This window comes from Mesoplodon mirus (assembly GCF_964341445.2).
Source record: "Mesoplodon mirus genome assembly, chromosome: 13".
NCBI classification, from domain to species: Eukaryota; Metazoa; Chordata; class Mammalia; order Artiodactyla; family Ziphiidae; genus Mesoplodon; species Mesoplodon mirus.
In genome coordinates this window covers 34,721,393-34,742,593 of record NC_138989.1, presented here as the reverse complement: position 1 = coordinate 34,742,593, position 21,201 = coordinate 34,721,393, and the positions used below count along the sequence as shown (strand labels likewise).

At 41.1% G+C, this 21,201-nt stretch overlaps 1 protein-coding gene across 13 annotated transcripts in view; it reads right to left on the bottom strand.

The window, feature by feature from the left end:
• DLGAP1 (DLG associated protein 1) overlaps positions 1-17,178 on the bottom strand; it is a gene marked incomplete at its 5' end in the record, with an annotated part of 321,304 nt that extends 304,126 nt beyond the window's left edge. For 5 of the 13 annotated variants that reach the window (XM_082641703.1, XM_082641705.1, XM_082641706.1 and 2 more), the window contains one exon: positions 11,521-11,613. In XM_082641703.1, coding sequence (XP_082497829.1) covers positions 11,521-11,613 — 93 coding nt within the window. Of the gene's footprint in view, positions 1-11,042; positions 11,212-11,520; positions 11,614-16,203 lie in introns of those variants that run through there. The other 8 variants (XM_082641704.1, XM_082641707.1, XM_082641708.1 and 5 more) reach the window with 4 other exon arrangements.
• Positions 17,179-21,201: the final 4,023 nt, after the last annotated feature.

The window sequence follows — 21,201 nt, the reverse complement described above, 5'->3', positions numbered from 1 at the left end:
TGGAAAATACTGATAAATGGTGGGTGAGAATCTGGGCAAAATCCCAGGCTAGTTCTTGTGTTTCTAGTCAAAAGTTAGTTGTGCTTTTTGAACGCTAGGTACTTTAAAGAATTTACTCTTCACAATAACTCAGAAAGATATTTTTCTAAAGGAAGAACTAGAAGATATGAGTGGTGAAGTGGTTTATTTGATGCCATGTCGTGAGCAGGTGGTGGAAAACAGGCATTCCCACGTCAGCCCTCACTCTCACCAGGGCACCGCCTGGTTCTGACACCTCTGAGTGCTGGGACATCACAACACGATGTTACCTTCTTGGGGCAAAGCCCCAATCTAGTAGAACTCAATATATTAAAATAGACAAGAAGCAACTAGAACCACACAGTCCAATAGCACTTTCTGTAGTGATGGGCAGGTTTTATATCTTTGTTGTTCAATATGGTAAACACCAGTCACGTGACTACTGAGCATTAGAAATGTGGCTATGGTGACCGAGGGGCTGAATCTTTCCTCTTATTTAACTTTAATTAATGTAAATTTAAATAGCCACACGTGTGTGGTGGCTACCATATTGCACAGCACTATGTGCTGAGACTATTTGATTTGAAAGGAACCCTGGGGGCCACCTGCCCTCATTTCCCCAAATAGGGAAATTTCCTTCACTCTGTCCCTGACATGTTCAGCCAGCCTCTCGTTACATATTTTTAATAACGAGAAGGTCTTCACCTTACTTGGGATCTGATGCCTTTGTTAGGAAATATCTTCCTACCTAACAGTTGCCCCCTCAGGGGTATGAGCTGGGGATACAGTTGGGCTTTGGTGTGATAAACCCATCTGTTATTCCCTGGGGTTATCTCCCGATTTGCTGTCCCTCTGCTCTTGTGCCTGTGAACTATTGGTGCCCCAGCGGCATCTCAGTTCGCTGGGGGCACAGTGTGGTGCTGTCCCCCACAGAATCCAGGTGGTCCCATCCTACCGGCCTGCTGCTGGACGAGCACACGATGCTACGTGAACGCAAGGATGGTTTCCCCACAGCAGGTTTGCTGTCTGCCCAGATTTCTTCTCAGGGCCTGGGCAGCCCCACTGCCCCCGGGGCCAGAAGCCTGGTTGTCAGGCTCAGCCTGGCTGTTGTCTGATGCCTCCCATGTCCTTCTGGGGTGTCTGGCCCTGCTCTTTCTCATCCTCACCATTGCTTGTCCTTAGAGATGCTGCACAGAGAGTTAAACTGTTTGTGCTTGGCCTCCAGACTAGACTGTATCCTCCATCTTTGGGAAACTTGAGTGTTTTAGAAAAAAAATATTCCATATCATCTTATCAACTAGAGACTCAATCCTGTCCTCCATTTACTTACTCTCTCCAGCTGGGTGGTCATTACCCCGTCTGTTCTGTTCCTTTCCCCACACTGGTCTTTCCCTTTCCCACTTTTATGTAGTCACCTCTCCCAGAGTTCAGTGTGGGTCAAACAGGTGCTAAATAAATCTTGGTTGAATGAAAGATGTTGAGAAGGCTGTCCTTGTAAATGATTTAACAGAATTTTTCATTATACACTCACGATCTAGATAACACGAAGAGACTACATATTATGACAGTTGGGTGAAATCATCGCTGGTTGACTCTAAGAAATACAGTGTTCAGAAACATCAATGAGATGAAACTGGCATGGTTTAATTTTAGTGAACTCTTTCATTTCTTAGTTACTTACATGTCCCTGTGAAGTGAATAATTAACATTTCCTTCTTATGCATGGGGATATTTTATAAAATATTGAACCAAGAGAAAGTGGAGGCTGTGGAAACATTAAGACTGTATCCATTACTTTAAACGAACTTCATCTGGGCTTAAGCAAAGGGGGAGGGCATTAAATAAGGGCTTGCTAGAACACTGAATTCTCTGTGATGAGATACATGTACATGAGGAAACGTCCAAAATGAGCTGAAAAGTAGGATACTAAGGACTCCACGACTTCCAAATTCATAACTGAGTATGGCACCTTTTATCCTGATGGATTACAAAAGCCTGAGTGTTCTGTGTTATCTATTATAGAAATTTAGTTTAAACTCTGCTAACATTCCCTAACAGCACTATTTATTGGATATCTGTAGCCCCCGGCCACCTTCAACTGATACACATGAGTTTTCTGCACTGGGTATTAATTACATGGCTTACTTGATTCTGTTACATAAGTAATTAAGAAGCATTCTAAAGGGTGACCTTTAAGGAAACATATCTTTTCCTTTGGACCTGTGATAATTTTAACAAATAGTAAGGTTTGTGAACTTCCCAAATATTTAGTTAACAATTTGGGATGTGTGGAGCTCATGCACCCAGCAGACTTCTGGCTCAAAACATGCCTTGGAGATAACTACCTGGTCTCCCCGAAGGACAAAAGTATAAAGTCACACTGTTATAGAGAAATTGGGTTTGGGGATTCCTCGTTTCCTTCCTCACCATTTCACGAAGTTAATTCTTGTAGAAGGAAACATCCCCAAATTAATACAAGCAAAGGATATTAAATGGGCAGACAGTTCTAATTGGGACATAACCTTTATGGTGTTTTAACAATGTTATAACTACAATCAGGTTGGCAGTCTCAAGGGATAAACTGTATCGTTTCTCATTGAAAAAAAAAGTAAGCACAACAGCTTTGAGTGATGGTTCTTTCATAGACTGAGATGTAATTTTCCAGTTATATGGAATAATATTGTTCTACTCCAATTTACATTATACATCTGACTTTGCAAATGAATCTCATATGTTACTTTCTAACATGGCCACTTTCCAAACACCTAATCACAGAGGTAGAATCTGTTTTTTAATTATAGTTAATCATTTAAAAATTGTCATTAAAATAAATTCTCACTGAGAAACAATTCGTCAGGAAAAGATCAGAGGGAATATTTACCAAGCAGAGGCAGCATGGTATGATGGGAAGTGAACAGATTGTGGAATCAGACAGATCAAGGTTTAAATCTCCATTCTGTCACTTACCAGCAGTATAATCTTGGGCAAGTTAATTACCTCCATTTTGTATAAAATGAGGGTATGAACCGCTACCTTAGCAACTTTCAGAAATAGGGACAATATATGTTAAGCACAGGCCTATTGAAATTTCTCAGTAAATTATAGTTCTTCTTTTTCTCCCTTTTTTCTCCTTCATCATTGACTTATTATCATTGCCATAGTTCATTATCCCATGTAAGTACATCAAGCATGTGATGAAGACGGGGAAGTGTTCAGTATGGTGTACGGGCTGAGCACTGGCCTGGGGCTGAAAGGTCTGCCTGTTCGTAGAAAAGTCAGTCCCTCTCTCTGGGTCACAGCTGAGGAAAAGGAATGAAGGTGACATAGGAACTTGTCTGTTGGAGTCAAGAAGTGCTTTCATACTGTGAGCCAATCAGGAACTCTTGGCACCCATGCTCAGTTGTCGTTTTCAGGAGAGACAGGGCAGCTGGACTGCAGCCTGGGAGAGCTGCCAATTAAATTTACCAAGCCTCGGACAGTTAACTGACATCTTTTGGACTTCATCAGGGTTTTCTGATTTTTCTGACTTGTCAAGAGTTGGTTTATCAAGAGTGGATACAGATTCCCCTCCTCTGCCCCATCCTGGTCCCTCCCATCCCTGTGTCTCCTCCCCCCCACCAATCATTAAACTCTTCCTTAGCTAAGATCCGCTTAAGGAATGGGCAACAAATTTCAAACTGTGCTTTGGAAGCCCCCACCCCCAGGGAAACTTGGATGCAGGGCAGTGGATGGGAGGCAAGGGGATTTGGATTTGAATTCTCCTAGTCTTGCTTCAGTGTGAGTACTGCAGTCATCTCTTGGTATCCAGGGATGCTCAAGTCCCTTCTTTGAAATGGTGCAGTATTTGCATATAACCTATGCATATCTTCGTGTACTTTAAATCATCTCTAGATTACTTATAATACCTAATACAGTGTAAATGCTCTGAAAATAGTTGTAAATGCAATGGAAATGCTACGGAAATAGTTGCTGGCACAAGGCAAATTCAAGCTTCCTTTTTGGAACTTTCTGAAATTTATTTATTTTTCTAATATTTTCCTTTTGCGGAACCCATGGATACAGAGTGGGGACTACTTTATGTTTAATATATTCTGCTTTATATGAACAAGGAGTTCTGTGGTTAAAAATGTCAAAAGCACTGAGCTAACTGTCCTTTGAAGTTCTTTCCCATACTTGTGTTGACTGTGCGTGTTCAGTTCACAAAGAGGAAAGCCTTAACGAGATGTACTTTCTAGAAACCTTAGCAACAGACTAAACCAAAACCACATTAGACCCAGTGCCTAGAGTGGAAAAAGCAGGGAGCACGGCTGGTGGCAGAACTTCTTGAGTAGATAGAACACCAAGATCAATGATGATCTCATGCTCCATGATTGAGGACCGCTAACAGGTGGGGTGAGAGGACTGAGGAAGACACCCACACCCCTCTCTACAACCGAAGAGCCAAGGGAATGCTGGTTAATCTCTCCAGGCCTCAGTTTCCTCAGCTGTAAACATGGTTTTGGGACAGTTTCCAAATTATATAATATAATTATATAATTCCAAATTATATAATAAAATAGCTAAGCCCAATTCTCCTTTGCTCAGTAAAGTGTGGAGGAAGGGAAGGAGTATAATTAATGTCATGTGTCTGATTTCTAAGGGTCATTTCAGTGAGGTCAGGGAAGGCTGGTATTATGGCCTTGCCTAGCTGAGTGCAGTCTTCCAGGGAGTTCCGTAACACCACCCTGGGAGATCTGGGGGTGCTGATGATGGGTGACATAGGAGACAGAGAAACTCTCCATAAGCAAGGCCAGTTTGGAGGAGGAACGTGGAAGTAGTTTCACATTTCCTATCACAGAATAGCCATAGGAATTGGTCACCTAGATTTACCAATAGAATCCAAGAAAAAGCTGTTGGCTTTGGGATTTTTTTTTTTTAAAGCAGCGTGAAAGTCAAAATAAATGTTTTTAAAGAAGCAGGAAAGCTCATATGAGACATTTTTGATTGATTGTTCAGTTCATGAAATCAGCTGGCATGAAATAAAATGTTTCTTTTTCTGGGCAGTGATTGCCTAAGTCAAATATGGCAAAGGGACCCACACAATCATTGTTGGCCTGTAGATCGGATTTTTCAAAGCGTCACCGCACAGCCCTCATAGAGAGTTCTTGTTTCTAGTGGATTTGTTCACCTCCTTTGTGAAAGCCTTAGAGAGAAGGCAGCAAGCAGGAAAATCAGCTATTTATAGGCGTTTTTGACTAAAAGTATCTGCTCAGAGTGCCATGAAATACTTCCAAGAGGTAGGAGAACAAGAAACAATCTCAAATCAACGAGAAGCCTGGAGGAGTGTGATGGGGGGAAGATTTTACAGGGGAATCATTTTCAGAAAGCTCTGGTTCATTTGCAAACAAATGACAGTTACTTGCACTGACACCCCCTGAGTTACCGAAAAGCCAGCTGAACTTCTACTAGTTAGGAGAGAAGAAGGAGAAGAAAAAAAGATGAATTATCCAAGGATTACAAGTAGTCGGGATCCTTTAAGGGACTTAAAAGGGGCATCCCTCTGTATGTATTTACTTCTGGGGCTGCCAGTCAGACTGATGCCTGTAGTACAACCTGGGCCAGCAGGTGGCCTGTGATGGAGCTGGCGTCTGAGAATGAACAGGAGTGATCAGGGACTTTAGACACGAGCAAAAAAGAGTGATGGACAAGGACCTATTGTTATATGCCAGCAACGGTGGAAGAACTCCCACGCATTGAAGCTACCTTGGTAGAAACACTCAACAGAGACCCAAGAAAGGAGTGAGTGGATAGAGTCCCCTTGTACACAAGCCCCATAGCTGTTGCTCTTAATTAGACTTGCCCTGTGGACTTACCAAAGCTGCCTGGAATAAGGCAGCAGGTCTTAACAGACTTAAGATCTGAAAACAAAAGCAGGTTTTGTCTAAACACACACGAAAGATTGAGGAGGCCAGAAAAATTGTGTTCCATTAGCAAATATCGAGCCATGGGGGAAACCTGACCCACAGAAGCTGAGCTATCAAAAGATTGACCCCTTGTGATCTTTTCATCTGCAGACAAGAGCTTTATGTGTTTAGTTGGCACATGGGGTGAGGAAGCCTTAAATCTACATTGTGATGAAGACTTGTCATCCGACATGGGGAGACTGCTTTCCTTTCCCAGAATCGGATATGTTCAGGCTAACCTTGGTGTAACGAAAGTTTGATCAAGCAAAATGTAACAGAAAAAGTGGTATATGAAACACGTGAAGAAGCAGTGAAGCATGCTAACGTGAGGATTTGTAAACTCAAAACATTGCACATTATAGTTTTTACTTCTTTCCCAAATTTGAAATGAAATATTTTCCTGAGACCTTAACAAACACAAGAGTCATATCATTATGCCCATTTTGCAGATATAGAAATGGAAGTACTAAGTAGAGGGAGCCCAGGGTCATGTGGGAGGTCAGTAGTGATAGTAAAGCCAATGTTTTCATCTGTTAGACTCTACTGCCCCCTTCAGTAAATACAATTATGAATCTAGTCTGATAGTTCCCTAGCATCAGGTTCACGTGTGGTCCTTAGATTGATCTCTGTACTGAACTCATCCCAGATCTACAGAATCAGAATCTCTTGGATCGATGCCATAAATCCTCATTTTATAGACATTGTCAAGGTGGTTCTTGCACACACAAAGTTAAGGAACTATTGCCCTAAATATGCAATGATAGAGCAAGTGGCCATGTACATATATGACTACACATGCAGACAAATGTAGTAGCATTGTGCTCATTTTTACCCACATGGATGCCACTATATAACGTTTCATACAGCATTTTCAACTTTAGAGCTAGATCTTCTATTTTCTCACTTTTGAATTTCAAAAGCAATGACCAAGAGATCAACCTGTAGCCCTTGATGTCTCCTATGCATTATTTGTTTCACATTTTCTAGACTTACCCTGATTTAATATATTTGTTCCCATTATCCCAATATAGCATGTCCTATGTGTCACATATTACACACACACACACACACACACACACACATATTGCTTTGAAAAATATGGTTACAGCTATGTTAATAATTTTTATCCTAGGAAAGTGAGGTAAGAGGTGAGAGGAGCTGGCTGCCAAGATAGTGGAAGATGCCAGAAAGAAGCATGTCATCTTCACAGTCCAGTCCCAGGGCTCTGAGTGTAATGCCTAGAGATTACACACCCGAACTTGGAGCAGTTCTGCTCACTTTGTCCTCCGTTGGTACAGGGTTTCCTCATAATAAAACCATTGGGATGCAGGAGGGATCGACAGGGATAACAGGAGAAACACACCCATTTCTTTTACTTAGAAGTTAAAAATCGTACCCTGCCATTTGTAACCCCAGAATTACGAACTTCAGGTCATTATTTAGTTAACAACTGTCTTCATCTCTTGTGAACCTTTTAATCCAAAACCATGCTTCAAATCTCATTTTCAGATCCATTCTTTGCCTCCTTGTACCTTGACCCCACTGCCTTAAATGGATGGAGTAAGAAAGGATGAGTTAGTCTTTGAAAAGAGCCTTAAAAGTTTTCATAGATGTGGAAGGCATAGTGGGAAAAAGAACAGGGCTGTAGCTGGGCAGTTAGTGTGCTAGTCTCAGCCTGCTACTGATGAGATGACTCATCTTTGTCAGTCAAGGTATTTCCGTAGGGTTTATTTTTCCCACTTTTAGAGAGAGTAGGTTGGACTAAATAATCTCAAACAATTGTTCTGTAAGGGGATTATTAGGTGAGAAATAGGTAGGTGGAAAGATGCTACGTCCACCTTCCAGGGAAGAGTTTGTGAATGAGAAGGTATAGCGGATGGCCTTGCAATGAGGAGGCTCAGGAACGCTAAAACCATCATTTTTCTGAAAAACAGAAAATAAAGCCTGCCTGCTTCTTTAGTTACACACCTTAAAGTTTTAGAGACTTGGAGAGTAAAATCAGCCAGGAGGTTGACAATCCTGCAAGTATATAATTAACAGTGGTTAAACAAAATGAGAGGAACAGAAGTCATTTCCTTTCATTGTTGTTGGATGTCTCTTTGTATGAAAGGGATTTATCCTTACACTAAGGAAGCAGGACCCCCCTAGCTGGTTTATACTAGTGGTCTGAGATTTAAAATAATCACTTTAAAAAGCAAGGCGAGGTGTTTTTTTAGCAGGATCTATGAAAAGTCTGTTTCCCCACTTTATAGTCATTCTTCTTTCGTGGGCTTTGGGAAATGGTACGATTGAAATAGCTCTTATGTCATGAATCCGAGATCAAAGAAAGCATAAGTATAAATGCATATTTTAGAAGTATGGGTACAGGAATGCCTATGCAGAGGTAACGTGTATATATGGACCCAGACACATGCGTACAACATGCAGTAACTCTACACTCCACATAACTCTGCTTCCTAGACAGCTCTGTGATAGCACAAGCCTGAATTTTGTAGGAAGTTTCCAAATTCTGGGAGAACAAGTAGAAGCTCCAACTGATAGAGAAGAGTGGCAATGTACATGAAAGAAAAGGTATACTTACCTAGAAAGCCCATTTTGTGAGTGTAATTAGAAGTCTATTTTAGAAATGGAAACAAGGCAGGGAATATTGCTAACCTTTAACAGATGGAAAAAACCAATTTTTTTTTTTTACAAGATAATCGTTTATATTCTTAAACTTAAAAGATCAGAGAACCAGAAGAGGTCATTCCTTGGTCATATGAGTGTTCCCCAAGAAATAAAAGTGTTAAACAAAAGAAGTAAGAAATTGGTCACGGCAAATGAAGGAATGAGCTGGTGGGCATCTCCTTACACTCTATTCCCTCCTTTACCTTTGCTAATTGTTTAACAGTAATTAGCTCTTTAGCTTTACCTTTTAGTTACAAACAGGATTGGGCTGAAGGAGAATAAATCATTCACTGAAAAAAAATTAAAGCCCCCCTCCCTTACTGTTGTTTCTGTCCAAGAATTTATTAAAACACTTAAATATGCATTTACAAAAATTGAGTAAAACGATTTTTCCCTGTGTCCTAATGTGTTCCAAATGGCAGTTACTAGGGACACAGCCTGATAGTTGGGGATGAGGCAAGATGGTTTTGAGAAGCAGATAAGTGAACCGTTGATGTGAAGTCCCGAATGCATGTTAATTTTGTCCAACAGGAAAACTTATGGATTCAAAACTTCAAATGAGTAACATAAATCATAGTAAGGTCTTATAACTCCTTATGGATTTCAGTAATAGTAACCTGATTTGACCTGAAAAGGCCAAGTTTTTTTTTCTCTACCAAGCTATCCTGGCAAATGACAGAAAAAAAATCTGACTGTTCAGAGGTACTAACTACAGTTTGAACCATATGAAGTTTCTGATTTCAGCTGTTTGGAACAACAAAGATGGAATTTTCCCATGATTCAACTCACCAATGAGCACAGTAATCCCCCAAGAGAGGTTGTTGCTTTTGAACCTAAAACTAAAATGGTAAAAAACCTAGTCTAACCACTGAGTCAAAGCCTGCTGGCCATACTGCATATATATTTTAGTGACCCCTATAAAACCATAAGCAAAAAACCAATGTGTTCTACCATTCACACATCACTGTTTGTGTTAGGTCATGTAAAGGCATGATCTCAAATGGACCAGAGATTATGGATGAATGCTTCTTTACTGAATGGTAAATATTTACCCTGGGCTCTTGTATTTAATTTTCTACCAAGCAAACTGTCCTCTAAGGAGAATGGAGAAAGAGGAGATAAAGTCCACTGGCCACTAAGTGATCCAAAGCTGGTTTTTCTTTCTTGCTCTGTGCTAAGCAATGCTCTACCTTCCATTAGTAGACTGGACTCTGTGGGATCTGAAAGTCTGTGCCGTGAAACCTTTGACTGTGGCTAACCAAGCACTTTTGGTATAGCTGAAAATGTCTTTAGCATGATGAAACTGCAGACCAAGAATAATAAAGTTTAACAACTTTCAGGAAAGATTTTTGATCTTTCTTTTACTACCACTGACTCTTTCTGGACCCCTGCTTTCTCAGAATATTTTGCCAATTGTCTCCCCTGCCCAATACTGGGATATGAGTGACAGAGAGAATTATAGAGAATCAGAGAGAGAATTACCAGAATCACCGATTCTACATTCAAAGTAGGGTCAGGTAGAAGTAACCTCATTTTTCTATCAAGAAAGAGGGCCATCTCTACTAAGATCAGGGAAAAAATAGGGAGAAGATTGTACAAGCCAAATAGGAAATATATTCAAGAATCTTGACACTTTTTGCTGGATTATTAAGGCAATTTTAATTGAAAATAAAGAAAATCGTTAATGTGGTTAACTTTTTTTTTTTTTTAAAGGCAGCAAGGAAACATCACAGTAACCAAAGTCACTAGCAGAACTGCTCAGTACTGTCACACATTTCACATAAAGTAGTTTTTTTTAAACTGACTTAACATAATTTAAATTGTTCTAAAATAAGAGGAAGGAAAACCTCAGCTGGGGAAAGAAAACCCCACTGGGCAAAGGCTGACATAATCTTGAACAAAATTTTGAAAAACAGTTGTACCTGCATTGAAAAAATAACTCTGGGTTCATGCTTGTTATGAATGATTCTTCAGTGACCTTTTGTGGAGTCTTATTTAACCAACAGGGAAAAAAAGCCACAAGAAAATCCACAAAAACCCCAACCATCCAGAAATTTTACTTTTGCAAAGGAACAGTAAGCATTCAGGATTCTTGTCATGGAAAACAATGGATCACATTTCAACCATTAAGACGCACAATGTCCTCTCATGGCATCTAGCACCTTAGATCCTCTGTCAATTAAAGATTTTATGCAGCCTCTTGCAGACACAGATACCTGTGTAGGTATCTGATGTCTCTACCAGTTTTCTTATCATCTGTACACACATCAGATTTTAGCCCTTTCAGTTGTGCTAGCCATTATTTAGAGAAAAAATAAAATAACAAAAACTCTCCCCCCCTCAAAAAAAACCTCCCACCTAAACAAACAACACACTATCACCAAATACAAAGTAATAAAAGAGTTGTACTCAAACCTGGTCAGTCCTTCCATTTCTTGAAACTTGCACACAAACTGAAGAAACCCACTCAGCCTTAAAAAGGTCGATCATTTTGCTCTCCTAAAATTTCATCTCTGAGGGTGCTTGCTTTCTTGTCCGTCTTGTGCGCGCGCTCTCTCTCTCCCTCTCTCTCCCTCTCTCTCTGTGTCTCTCTCTCTCTCTCTACTTTTACCGAAGAGCTTTGTTTCCCTTTTCCTGTGTCTGCTGCTGGATGAATGCAAAATACACGGATTTGAAGGGATTTTTTTTTTTTTTAAGGCTAACAGTTGGAAATCTAAAATCTTGCTCTTCTGAATAGCTTATTATGCCAGTCACTCAACACTCATTTTACATAAAGAGGCATATACAAAACCAAGAATCCTGCTTTCTTAAAGCGAAAACAAATCAACAACAAAAACTCCCTTTACTCCTTTGACCCCCTTCCTATTTTATTTATTTAACGATTAGCACTTACCCTGAGATGTGCCATAAATGCTCTATTCCAAATATACAAAAGCCAACCACATCTCAACTGAGAATTAAACAGTTTTAATGTCTTCAAATCCATGTCTCTGCTCCAAATCCTGATACAGACAGTCACTGGCAGCCGTACAGTAGTTCTAAACAGCAGACATCTGATTCTTGACATTTAAAAATAACAATATTGGGAAAAAAAGGGAGTCTTTTTAAAATTAACTACAAACAGCTTGTGAGGAAGCACATCTCACCAATTGACTGTATTAACTGGAACTTGCAATGATTTCAAGCTACAGTATTTTATTTTTAAATCAATGTCAGACGGAGACCCAATATCTACAGACCTCTCATTTTCTATATAATCGTGGCAATGGCCTAAGTTAAATGATCTCTAAGTGATAATTCTACAAAGAGCAGATCAGAACTTTTTAGTATTTAGAATTCCATTATTGGTGAATATTAACCTATGCTCAGTCAAATTAAATTAAAGGGACATTCCAGCCATTCCATTGCTCATCTGAGATAGGTCACATTTCACGGACATGCATTCTTAACTGTGTGCACCCAGAGGAGGTCAAATGAATGCATACATTTGCTACAGAATAAAACAAATATTAAAATGAAAAAAATGCATTTATTTCTATTTCTGAAGCACATTATAGACTCAGATCCACAGTCAAGTTTTAGCTCTCCCAATGACTATCCATGAGTTCTTGGACAAATGATTTCATGGGTACTAAATGAGCTGTTGTATGATTTCTGGAACATAATAGGTATATAGTATATGTCACTTACTCCCTCTGTTTTATATTTGGAATGGGTAGGGATCAGGCAAGTAAATGGAGAAATCCAGGCTTTGAAGGCAGACAAATCAGGTTTGACTCTCTGTGTTGCCATGTACTAGCGGTGTATCCTTGGGCAAGTGACTTAATCTAATTTACTAAATCTCAGTTTCTTCAACTATAAAATACCTCATAGAGTTTCAGAGAGCAAATTAGATAACATTGGAAAAGCATCTACTTTAAGCATGTATTAAATGGTAGCTCCAGGCTTTACAACTCTTGAAAATGGCTCTAATTAGTGCTCTGCATATGTAACTTAGGAGTTTGAAGATGTGGACTGAGATCCCAGGCCTTCTTGACCAAGTGCCTGACTTTATAGTAGAAGAAGGAGACCCGGAGAGCTGAAATGATGGTTCTAAGCCCTATCATTAGTGAGTGATCACCAACTAGTTAGCGGCAAATAGGAACAAAAACATAGACCCTCTTATTTAAAGTTCAATGCTTTGTCCACTAGACTTTGTGACATTGGAATCAAACACATTTGTACATCCAGTTTCAATATTAGTTGATAATTAAAGCAATACAACTGGAAAAAAAAAAAAGAACCTATTTGTTCCCGAATTTGCTTCTAAGAATGAGCTTATAAATGAAATTATTCTATAGGAGCTGACAGGGACTGGCTAAACCTATCTTCCTAAGGGGAGCTTCTGCAGGACATAGATTCTCCCTTCCCTATAAAGCAAGAAGAGAGCTGGAAGGACGTCCAGTTCTTAGGAGTTTCCCATCTCCTCTCTCCCCTTGTGAATGTCCAGCTTCTTCTTCCCTTTCTTTATATGAGCTCTTCATCTCAGCGCACTGGTTGGGAAGAACACACTGCTCTACATTTAGTTTATTTATTAAACATACTATGTCCCCACTTTGAAATATAGGATTTTTTTTTTCAGTTTGAAAGTCTTGCACAGAATAGGTGCTCAATAAATGTCAATGTTTGCTAAAGAAGACATGACTTGGAGTTCAGTGTTAAAGAAGATATGACTTGGAGCTCAGTTTATATTTCAAGTGTTGAACTAGCTTGTCTTAGAGTTAATTATTGCTCAATGAAGAACAGAAAATATTACATATTTTTCAGTCTTTCAATAACTCCGGAATTAAAGACAAAGGTGCTTCTGGTATCAGGTCAGATTAGCTATTACTCTCGGGAGGAAGGGAAGGAAATGGGATTGAGGAGGGTACCTGTGTGATCCATTGTAATTAATGTTTTATTTCTCTAGCTGGGTGATATATAAATGGGTATTTATTTTTTTCTTGATATCTTTCTGTAAGCCTCAAATATTTCATTAAAAAAAACTAGCTTAAGTGGGAAGCAGCCTCATAGCACAGGGAGATCAGCTTGGTGCTTTGTGACCACCTAGAGGGGTGGGATAGGGAGGTGGGAGGGAGATGCAAGAGAGAGGGGATATGGGGATATATGTATACGTATAGCTGATTTACTTTGTTATACATCAGAAACTAACAACATTGTAAAGCAATTATACTCCAATAAAGATGTTAAAAAGAACACTAGCTTAAAAGAAGGCAAACAATTTGAAAATAGAATTTCCAAATCTTTATGAGATCCAATAATGCTACTATACTAAATCCTATACTTAAATCTTCAAGTTTTCATTCTTATTTTACTGAAGAACTTGAATAATAATATGTTTACTTTAAAGATTTGTTTTCCTCCTTGCTCACCATTTCATGTCCTTGATTCTGGAGTTGTGCTGGGGTGTTTTGGAAAGAGCTATCTTGCATCAGATAGATCTAAGTCTAAATCTCAGTTCTACAACTTACTGGCCACATAGCATTACGTCACTTGATATTTTCTAAGCCTCGGTTTCCTCTCTTACAAAAACTGAGAGTTATTATCTGTAGCTCTCAGGACTATTATGAGGATTAAATGAAATAACAAATGTGAAAATGTTTGCTACAGTATCTGGTACATAGTAGATTTTCAGTTAATATCATTTTCCTTCTTCCTTTCCTTATCCTTCCACTTTTCACCACTACTTGAGCTTTTAACTTCAAAAAGGTTATAAAAAGGAAAGGAAAATGAACTTAAGGTAGGAAGCAGGCAATTATGCTAGTATCATGAAAGCATTTTGTTACTACAAAGGCTGGTCCTAGATCCATGTACAGTATCCTTTTAAATTAGATATTTCTTATCCAGTCTCATCACTACTTATTAAAGTTCAAGTTTTTCTAAAAATTGAATTTGTTTTGTTTTTGCCGCTAGTCACAAAACCTTCATAGACAAAAATGTATCCTAGGTTTTCTATCTCATTACACATCCTTTCTTCAAGACATATTTTATCAAAATACTTTATTCTCAACAGTGGATGAGATTTATGTGCTTAAAGAATTGCTAAAGCTTTCAGTTGTAACCCTTGTAATGGTCTTTTCTGTAAGTTAAGAGACTTGGGTTCTGGTCCTACCTCTGCCACATACTAACAGTATGACCCACTAGGCCTTTACCTTTCTTTGAGTCTAGTTTTTTACATGTTAAATGAATGAAGAGGTTGGATTAGATGATCCCTTTAGCTCTGAAATTCTGTTAGTGGTTCTTGATGACTTAATTAACACATGTAACAACCTTATAGTAAATTAAACGATGCCACCTTCAGTAGGAAATACTGTGTTGTTTGTGAAAACTATCCACACAATAGTGGCCTCTTCTGAACTCTGGGAATGGGCTCTGGCACTGTCCCTGTCCAGTGACTGCCATTGACTGTCCAGTGACTGGAATATTTTCAGGGCTTGGTGGAGGCATTCCCAAGGGAGTCAGCTTTGTCAGAAGAAATCCAAAGAGAGCAACAAGATGAATGTCTTGGTAGAAGACTTTTTTCCTTGCATTTATTCTTAAGAGTGGGAAATGATTATGTCATGATTTTATAGTTCAGTAAAACCTTTTTTAAAAAGATGAGGATAGCAAGGGAGGGCAGAGAAAGACACTTTGAAAAGGAAAAATATAAGGATCCCTCTTATGGAACGTTGTGACTTGGGAAAAATGACAATACTAGAAGGAGGAGGTAGGGAAGAAAAAGACTCTTCCCCTGATATTATTATCCAGGTGAAATCTGTTTTAAGTGGATTGGAGGGCAGTAGGAAAAATAGGAGACCGTGGAAGGGGAGGAGTGGCCTTGGGTCTGTACGTGTGTGGGATTTACATTCTGACACTAATTGTATTTTATTGTGCAGATGCTTCCCCTTCTTTTCCTCCTCTTCCCTGTTGTCCTGGGTCTCTGGAGCTGTGCCTGTCAGGTCCCCAAACTGGCTCCATCTCCACCTCCTCAGGGCGTAGGGTATCACCCCGACTCCCTGTGCTCTGGGGGGTGGGAACTTGGGTGGGAGTGTGATTAGTGTTGGTGGTGGTATGAAAATTTCAATGGTGAAGATGTAGATTGATTTTTCCAAACTAATAGCTTCAGGCAGAATTTAAAATAATAATAATAATTTAAAAAATGAATAGATCTAATTAAACTCTTTCCAGAATTCCAAAGATCATTGTTGACTTTTGTAAAAAGGTGGATTTATTTTAAAATTCTGTGTAAACGCCCCTTTTCTCTCCTCCCTATCCCAAGATCCTTCAGACAAAAGAGGAACACAAAACATTACTAACTCCTTGCCTTTAGGTAGGCGTGCTTTTCAAAGCACTTTTATATCTAGTATCTCAAGATAACTGGATGAGGTTGCTAGCAGGCTTGTTTCCTGATAGGAGCCCTCAGCCCCAGAAATGCTAAGTAATTCGCTCAGGTTCATATAGGCAATTCATAGTAGAGCCAAGACTAGGACCCAGGAGGAAATACCACACAATCAGCAGGTACAACATCTAAGCATCCATCCCTCCACATAAATGGTACCTGAAGGTACTGGCAGGAACGTTCCTGTTGACACGACTCTGACTTCACCAAGGCCTGGTCCATGTTAACCGAGGCTTTCTGGTAAACCTCTCGGGCTCGACTCACGGTCAGCGTGGAGGACCAGGCGCTCTTCTTCAGCAGCGGCGCGTCTAGGGTGACAGGCAGGTTGGCACAGGTGGAGCACTTGACATCGTTATTACTCCGGGAGGCCTTCACAGCCTGCTCGCTGATGGTGTTGTAGGCCTCCATGAAGTACTGTGAGGCCGAGCGGTCGGGGCACCGGCCCATGGTCATCACGCCCGAGGGGGTGTGGTAGATGCACATGTCGCCGTCGAGGTTGTCTTCGGAGCTCCACCAGCCCGGGGAAGCGTTGGTGCGGGGCTTGGGCTCGGGGCGGCGCTCCTTGCTCTTGCTGCGCTTGCCGTACCTCACGGTCTGTGTCTCGTCGGGGCTGGCCTTGCCCCCGTTGACGCTGCCCTTGGACGGCCCCTCCAGGGAGTGCGATTTGGTGAAGAGTTTCTGGACCGAGTGGACCAGGTGGCGGATGCGGCCGGGGCTGTCGCTGCGGTGCTCCACGGCCGTGCGCTTGTACTGCAGTGTGTGGTAGCCATCCCTGTTGAGAGGCAGCTGCCTCTCAAACTGGTCCAGAAGGTTGGCGGGGATGCGGTTGGCCTTGGTGGCCAGGGTGCGAGGCACCAGGGCGCACTCGTCCTTCAGCTCCTGATGCGAGGTGTAGTGCCGGCGCGGGAAGGTGCTGCTGGCCAGCGGGTCGCTGAAGGGGCCCACGCACTCGGCCTGGAAGGAGGTACGCTGAGTGTAGTAGGGATGGTCGGCCGGGTGGTGCTCCACCGGGCTCAGCAGGTATGGCTTGCGGTCTGCGTGGTGCGACAGCGAGTCACAGGCCGAATCGCAGGTGACTCCGTGGTGATGGCTGCGGCTGCCCGATAACCCTTTCATTGCTGATGGGGCGCAACCACGGGGGTCATGGACACCCGGTGGTTAGGTTCCAGACCCGTCTCCCACAAGAACCTGGGGGAATGAAGGAGAGGGGGACCATGGTTAACGCTTCACTTGGTCAATAGATATTGCTCTCTTTCCACGTGGGTCTGCTGCTGAGTTGGTTTTCTGGCAGAACTCATGACTCTCCCTAAAAGCAGCTTTAATGCATTGTTGGAAAAGCCCTGTTACCTCTGTAGGCCAGGAAAGCCCATGCCAGTTCTATAGGAGAGACAGGAGGGGTGAAAGCTAGTAAACCCGGAAAAGAACGTATAAAAATGCTAAACTGTTTTTAAATGACTTGGGAGAAAAACTGCCCCGCCCGCCAGGATTCCAATAACTGTATCTTTCCCCTGCTGCTCTCCTTTTATTCTTAACTGTATGTTAATCGTCAAGCTAGCAGACCAGAAGGGCTCACTTAATCTGGGAAGCTTTTGCTGATCCGCCCCCTGCAGAGAGAATTAGTTCCCCTCTGTGCTCGCAGGGCATCTACTGCACACTCTCCAGCTCCTCTGGAATGCTTTGTCTCATGCTTTCCCTGCTAGCTCAAGCTCCCTGAGGCTAGCTTACCTCTTAGCCACCGTTACATCCTTTACATCTCCCTACCTTGTACCAGGTGGGCCACATAGACACACAGTAAGCACCCCATAAATGTGAATGAAAAACACAAATATAAGAGGCTACTGGCACTGTATAGCTTTAGGATATATCTCTGTATCTTTCACATACTTCCCATTAGAATTCCGAGGTAACAATTACAGCAAACAATCCCCCCCATGGTAATTAGAGTTGGAAAAACTAATGGTGTGGCAAATAAATCAGAACTGTAGAGAAAATCCGCCCGTGTATTTCTGTCATCAGAGAATTAAGAGCTTCCTGTCAACAAACTGAGAGCTGATGAAGAACAAATAAGCTTGAATTGACTAATCTGAATATCAGGGCATCTCCTTTTGCTGGTTTAAAAGTTTCTGGTAAATATTTATAAGCGATGGCAAGACTGCCAAAGGAAAGGCTCTTGAAATGTTCCTGAGGACGTGAAGGGCCTGAACCTAAGCGTCATGTCTGCCTGGGAGAGAAGGGTGTCCTACAGATCCACCTGTGGGAAATCGGGTCATTCCAAGCCTTCCCCGCGCTTCAATACCAGAGGCTGCTGTTCTACTGGGCAGAGTACTTTCTTTGGACTCTAACATGGACTCTAACAGAGAGAGTTCTTCAGTAGCTGAATGCAATTCTCCTGACAGCCAGATTTTTTTTTAAAGCTTCCTACGATACAAAAATTGTCATATGGAGAGTTGTCCGGAAAAGCCAATGTGACTTTCCAAAAATATCACAAACATCATTTCAGATATTCAGATGGGGAGAGATAATTGGTTTAATTAAAAAAACAGAATGAAACACCCACATATGGCCTAATGAAGAAAAACACGGAGTTGTGTGGGGTCAGGACTTGTCTGTTCCATGGGACATAGTATGTGTGGGAGGTCCTGACGAAAATCTCTAACCATGTTTTATGAAGCTCCTTTTCTCCTCCTCGTCTCTCAGTTTCTGGATTAATTGCTCGGGAAAACTGATGGGAGGTTTTAATCACTGGAACCTTTTGAACTTGGTTAGTCTACTGAATTAGGAGCTTCCTGAGGGTAGAGACTATGTTTTATGCATCCAGTGGCCAGCAAAGTGCTTGGCTGATGGTGGGAACTCAGTAAAGCATTTAGCCAGTGAATTAATGCATCAATGCAAAATTTCCCAGGGTGGTCCGTCCTGTGGTTCAAGTCACATCTACTGAGTGAGAACAGGACTGTGTGACAAGGGAAGGGCCAAGGAAGGAAGGAAGGGACCATCTCTCAGGCATTTTAGGGACCAGTGGTTTTCAAGGTGAGGCAGGAGGCATACAGGTGAATGTGCCTTTTGCTACCCATTAGCCTTCCACTTCTGCCTCTCCACGACCCACCAATGAATATCTCACCTCTCAAAGTTCTCCCTGCCTTGGAGTTAAAATCTGGGAGTTTGCCTGGCCTGCTGACTACAGGATGTCTAGACTGAGGACAAACTGTTTGAAGGAGAGAAAGAAAATGACGCCTGAAGAGACAAAAAGGAAAAACAGGACTCATGATACCTGTGGTTCAGGAAGAACCTGTAAATCAAAACTTGCCCACTGAGGACACTAGTATAAAGGAAATTTTAGCATAAAGTACCTTGGGACCACTTTGTATGAAGTTACGATACCAAGAGTAGGCTGTGGCAAAGAGGGATCCAGAAAGATTAAATACATGTTTTCAGCAAAACTGTGGCACAAACTAATTTAGGTGGAAAAATCCACTGCATGAGAAAGTTTCTCTGGATAAAACAGGTCCCATTGAAGACATTTTTGCCTTTTAAATATAGACTTAAAAATAAAAGACAGGGCTTCCCTGGTGGCGCAGCGGTTGAGAGTCCGCCTGCCGATGCAGGGGACATGGGTTCGTGCCCTGGTCCGGGAAGATCCCACGTGCTGTGGAGCGGCTGGGCCTGTGAGCCATGGCCGCTGAGCCTGTGCTCCGCAATGGGAGAGGCCACTAGAGTGAGAGGCCCGTGTACCGCAAAAAAAAAAAAAAAAAAAAGACAAAAATAGCAAACCAGTTGGATTATGGTCACATACTAAGTTTTATGATTACATATATCTCAATATATAAAATAATATGAAATAATGCTTCAACCTTTCCTTCTGAAGCATCTAGGTCTTGGGTGGATATTCTTTGCTAAATAAAATGTGGAGCTGGCAAGAGCTGAAAACATGAATTATACATATTTACTCCAAAATGTTTAAGGTTATTTGAAATCATGTATTCAATATTTATGTAATTATCTTTAATCTGTGAATGGCATTTCATGTAAGATGATGTTGCCTGAGGACACGCAGAGCAAACAAAGAGGGTTTTTAAGGCCATTAATGATAAATTTGTTAAAGGATGTAACTGATGATCATTTTTGTAAGTTAAACGTGCACAGTGTGATTTTGACTACAATTTAAGCGAGCTATTTTCAGCCTAGTGGCAAGCACTTATATTTTCATAGAGAGTAATAAATTGCATCAAGAATAAGTAAGTTAACTTTGGTCCTTCTTTACTCAATATTTGTAAAAGGATATTGAAATCTTGATCTTTTTCTCTGTGATGCAGGCAAATAAGGTCATGAAAAAATGGCAATAAATAATCATAAACATTTCTAAATGCTCCATCTAACTTTCCAGCTACGGCCAGATAAATGACTTAATACCCTGTCCCTTTCTAGGGAAAATCTTACGTCTCTTCTACTCTCTTGTCTTTTAAAAAGGAAAATAGATTAATTTGTGATTATAAATTAAAGCAACACATTCAGTGACTTCCTGGTGAGCAGGGGCAGATGATCTAAAACCCTCAATGGCTAAATAAAAGCCGTGGCACCTACCATGGAAGTCCTGCTCTTCCGCCTTTCATTCTTTTTTTTTTTTTTTTTCCTTAAATTGGGGTATGGTTGCTTTACAATGTTGTGTTAGTTTCTGCCATACAGTGAAGTGAATCAGCCATATGTATACATATATCCCCTCTTTTATGGATTTCCTTCCCGTTTAGGTCACCACAGAGCATTAAGCAGAGTTCCCTGTGCTATACAGCAGGTTCTCATTAGTTATCTATTTTATACATATTAGTGTATATATGTCAATCCCAATCTCCCAATTCATCCCACCCCTCTTTCCCCCCTTGGTGTCCATATGTTTATTCCCCTCATTCTTTATTTTCTTCTTTTGTTACTCATGAACTCCCTTCCCAGCCTACTTCTTTCTGTCACTTCTTTTTTTCCCTCTCCTAATTCATGTTCGTAAGTGGCAACCATGGACATCACTTGCTGCAGCCCACGGTGTGACTAACACCATCCCGGGAAGAATTAACTGAGCATCCCCCCCTTGCAGGGCTCAGCGTTTGCTGCTGCAGACAACCAAATGCAACCAGCAAATCCCTAATGGCCAAAGGGCTTATGATGTGCTCA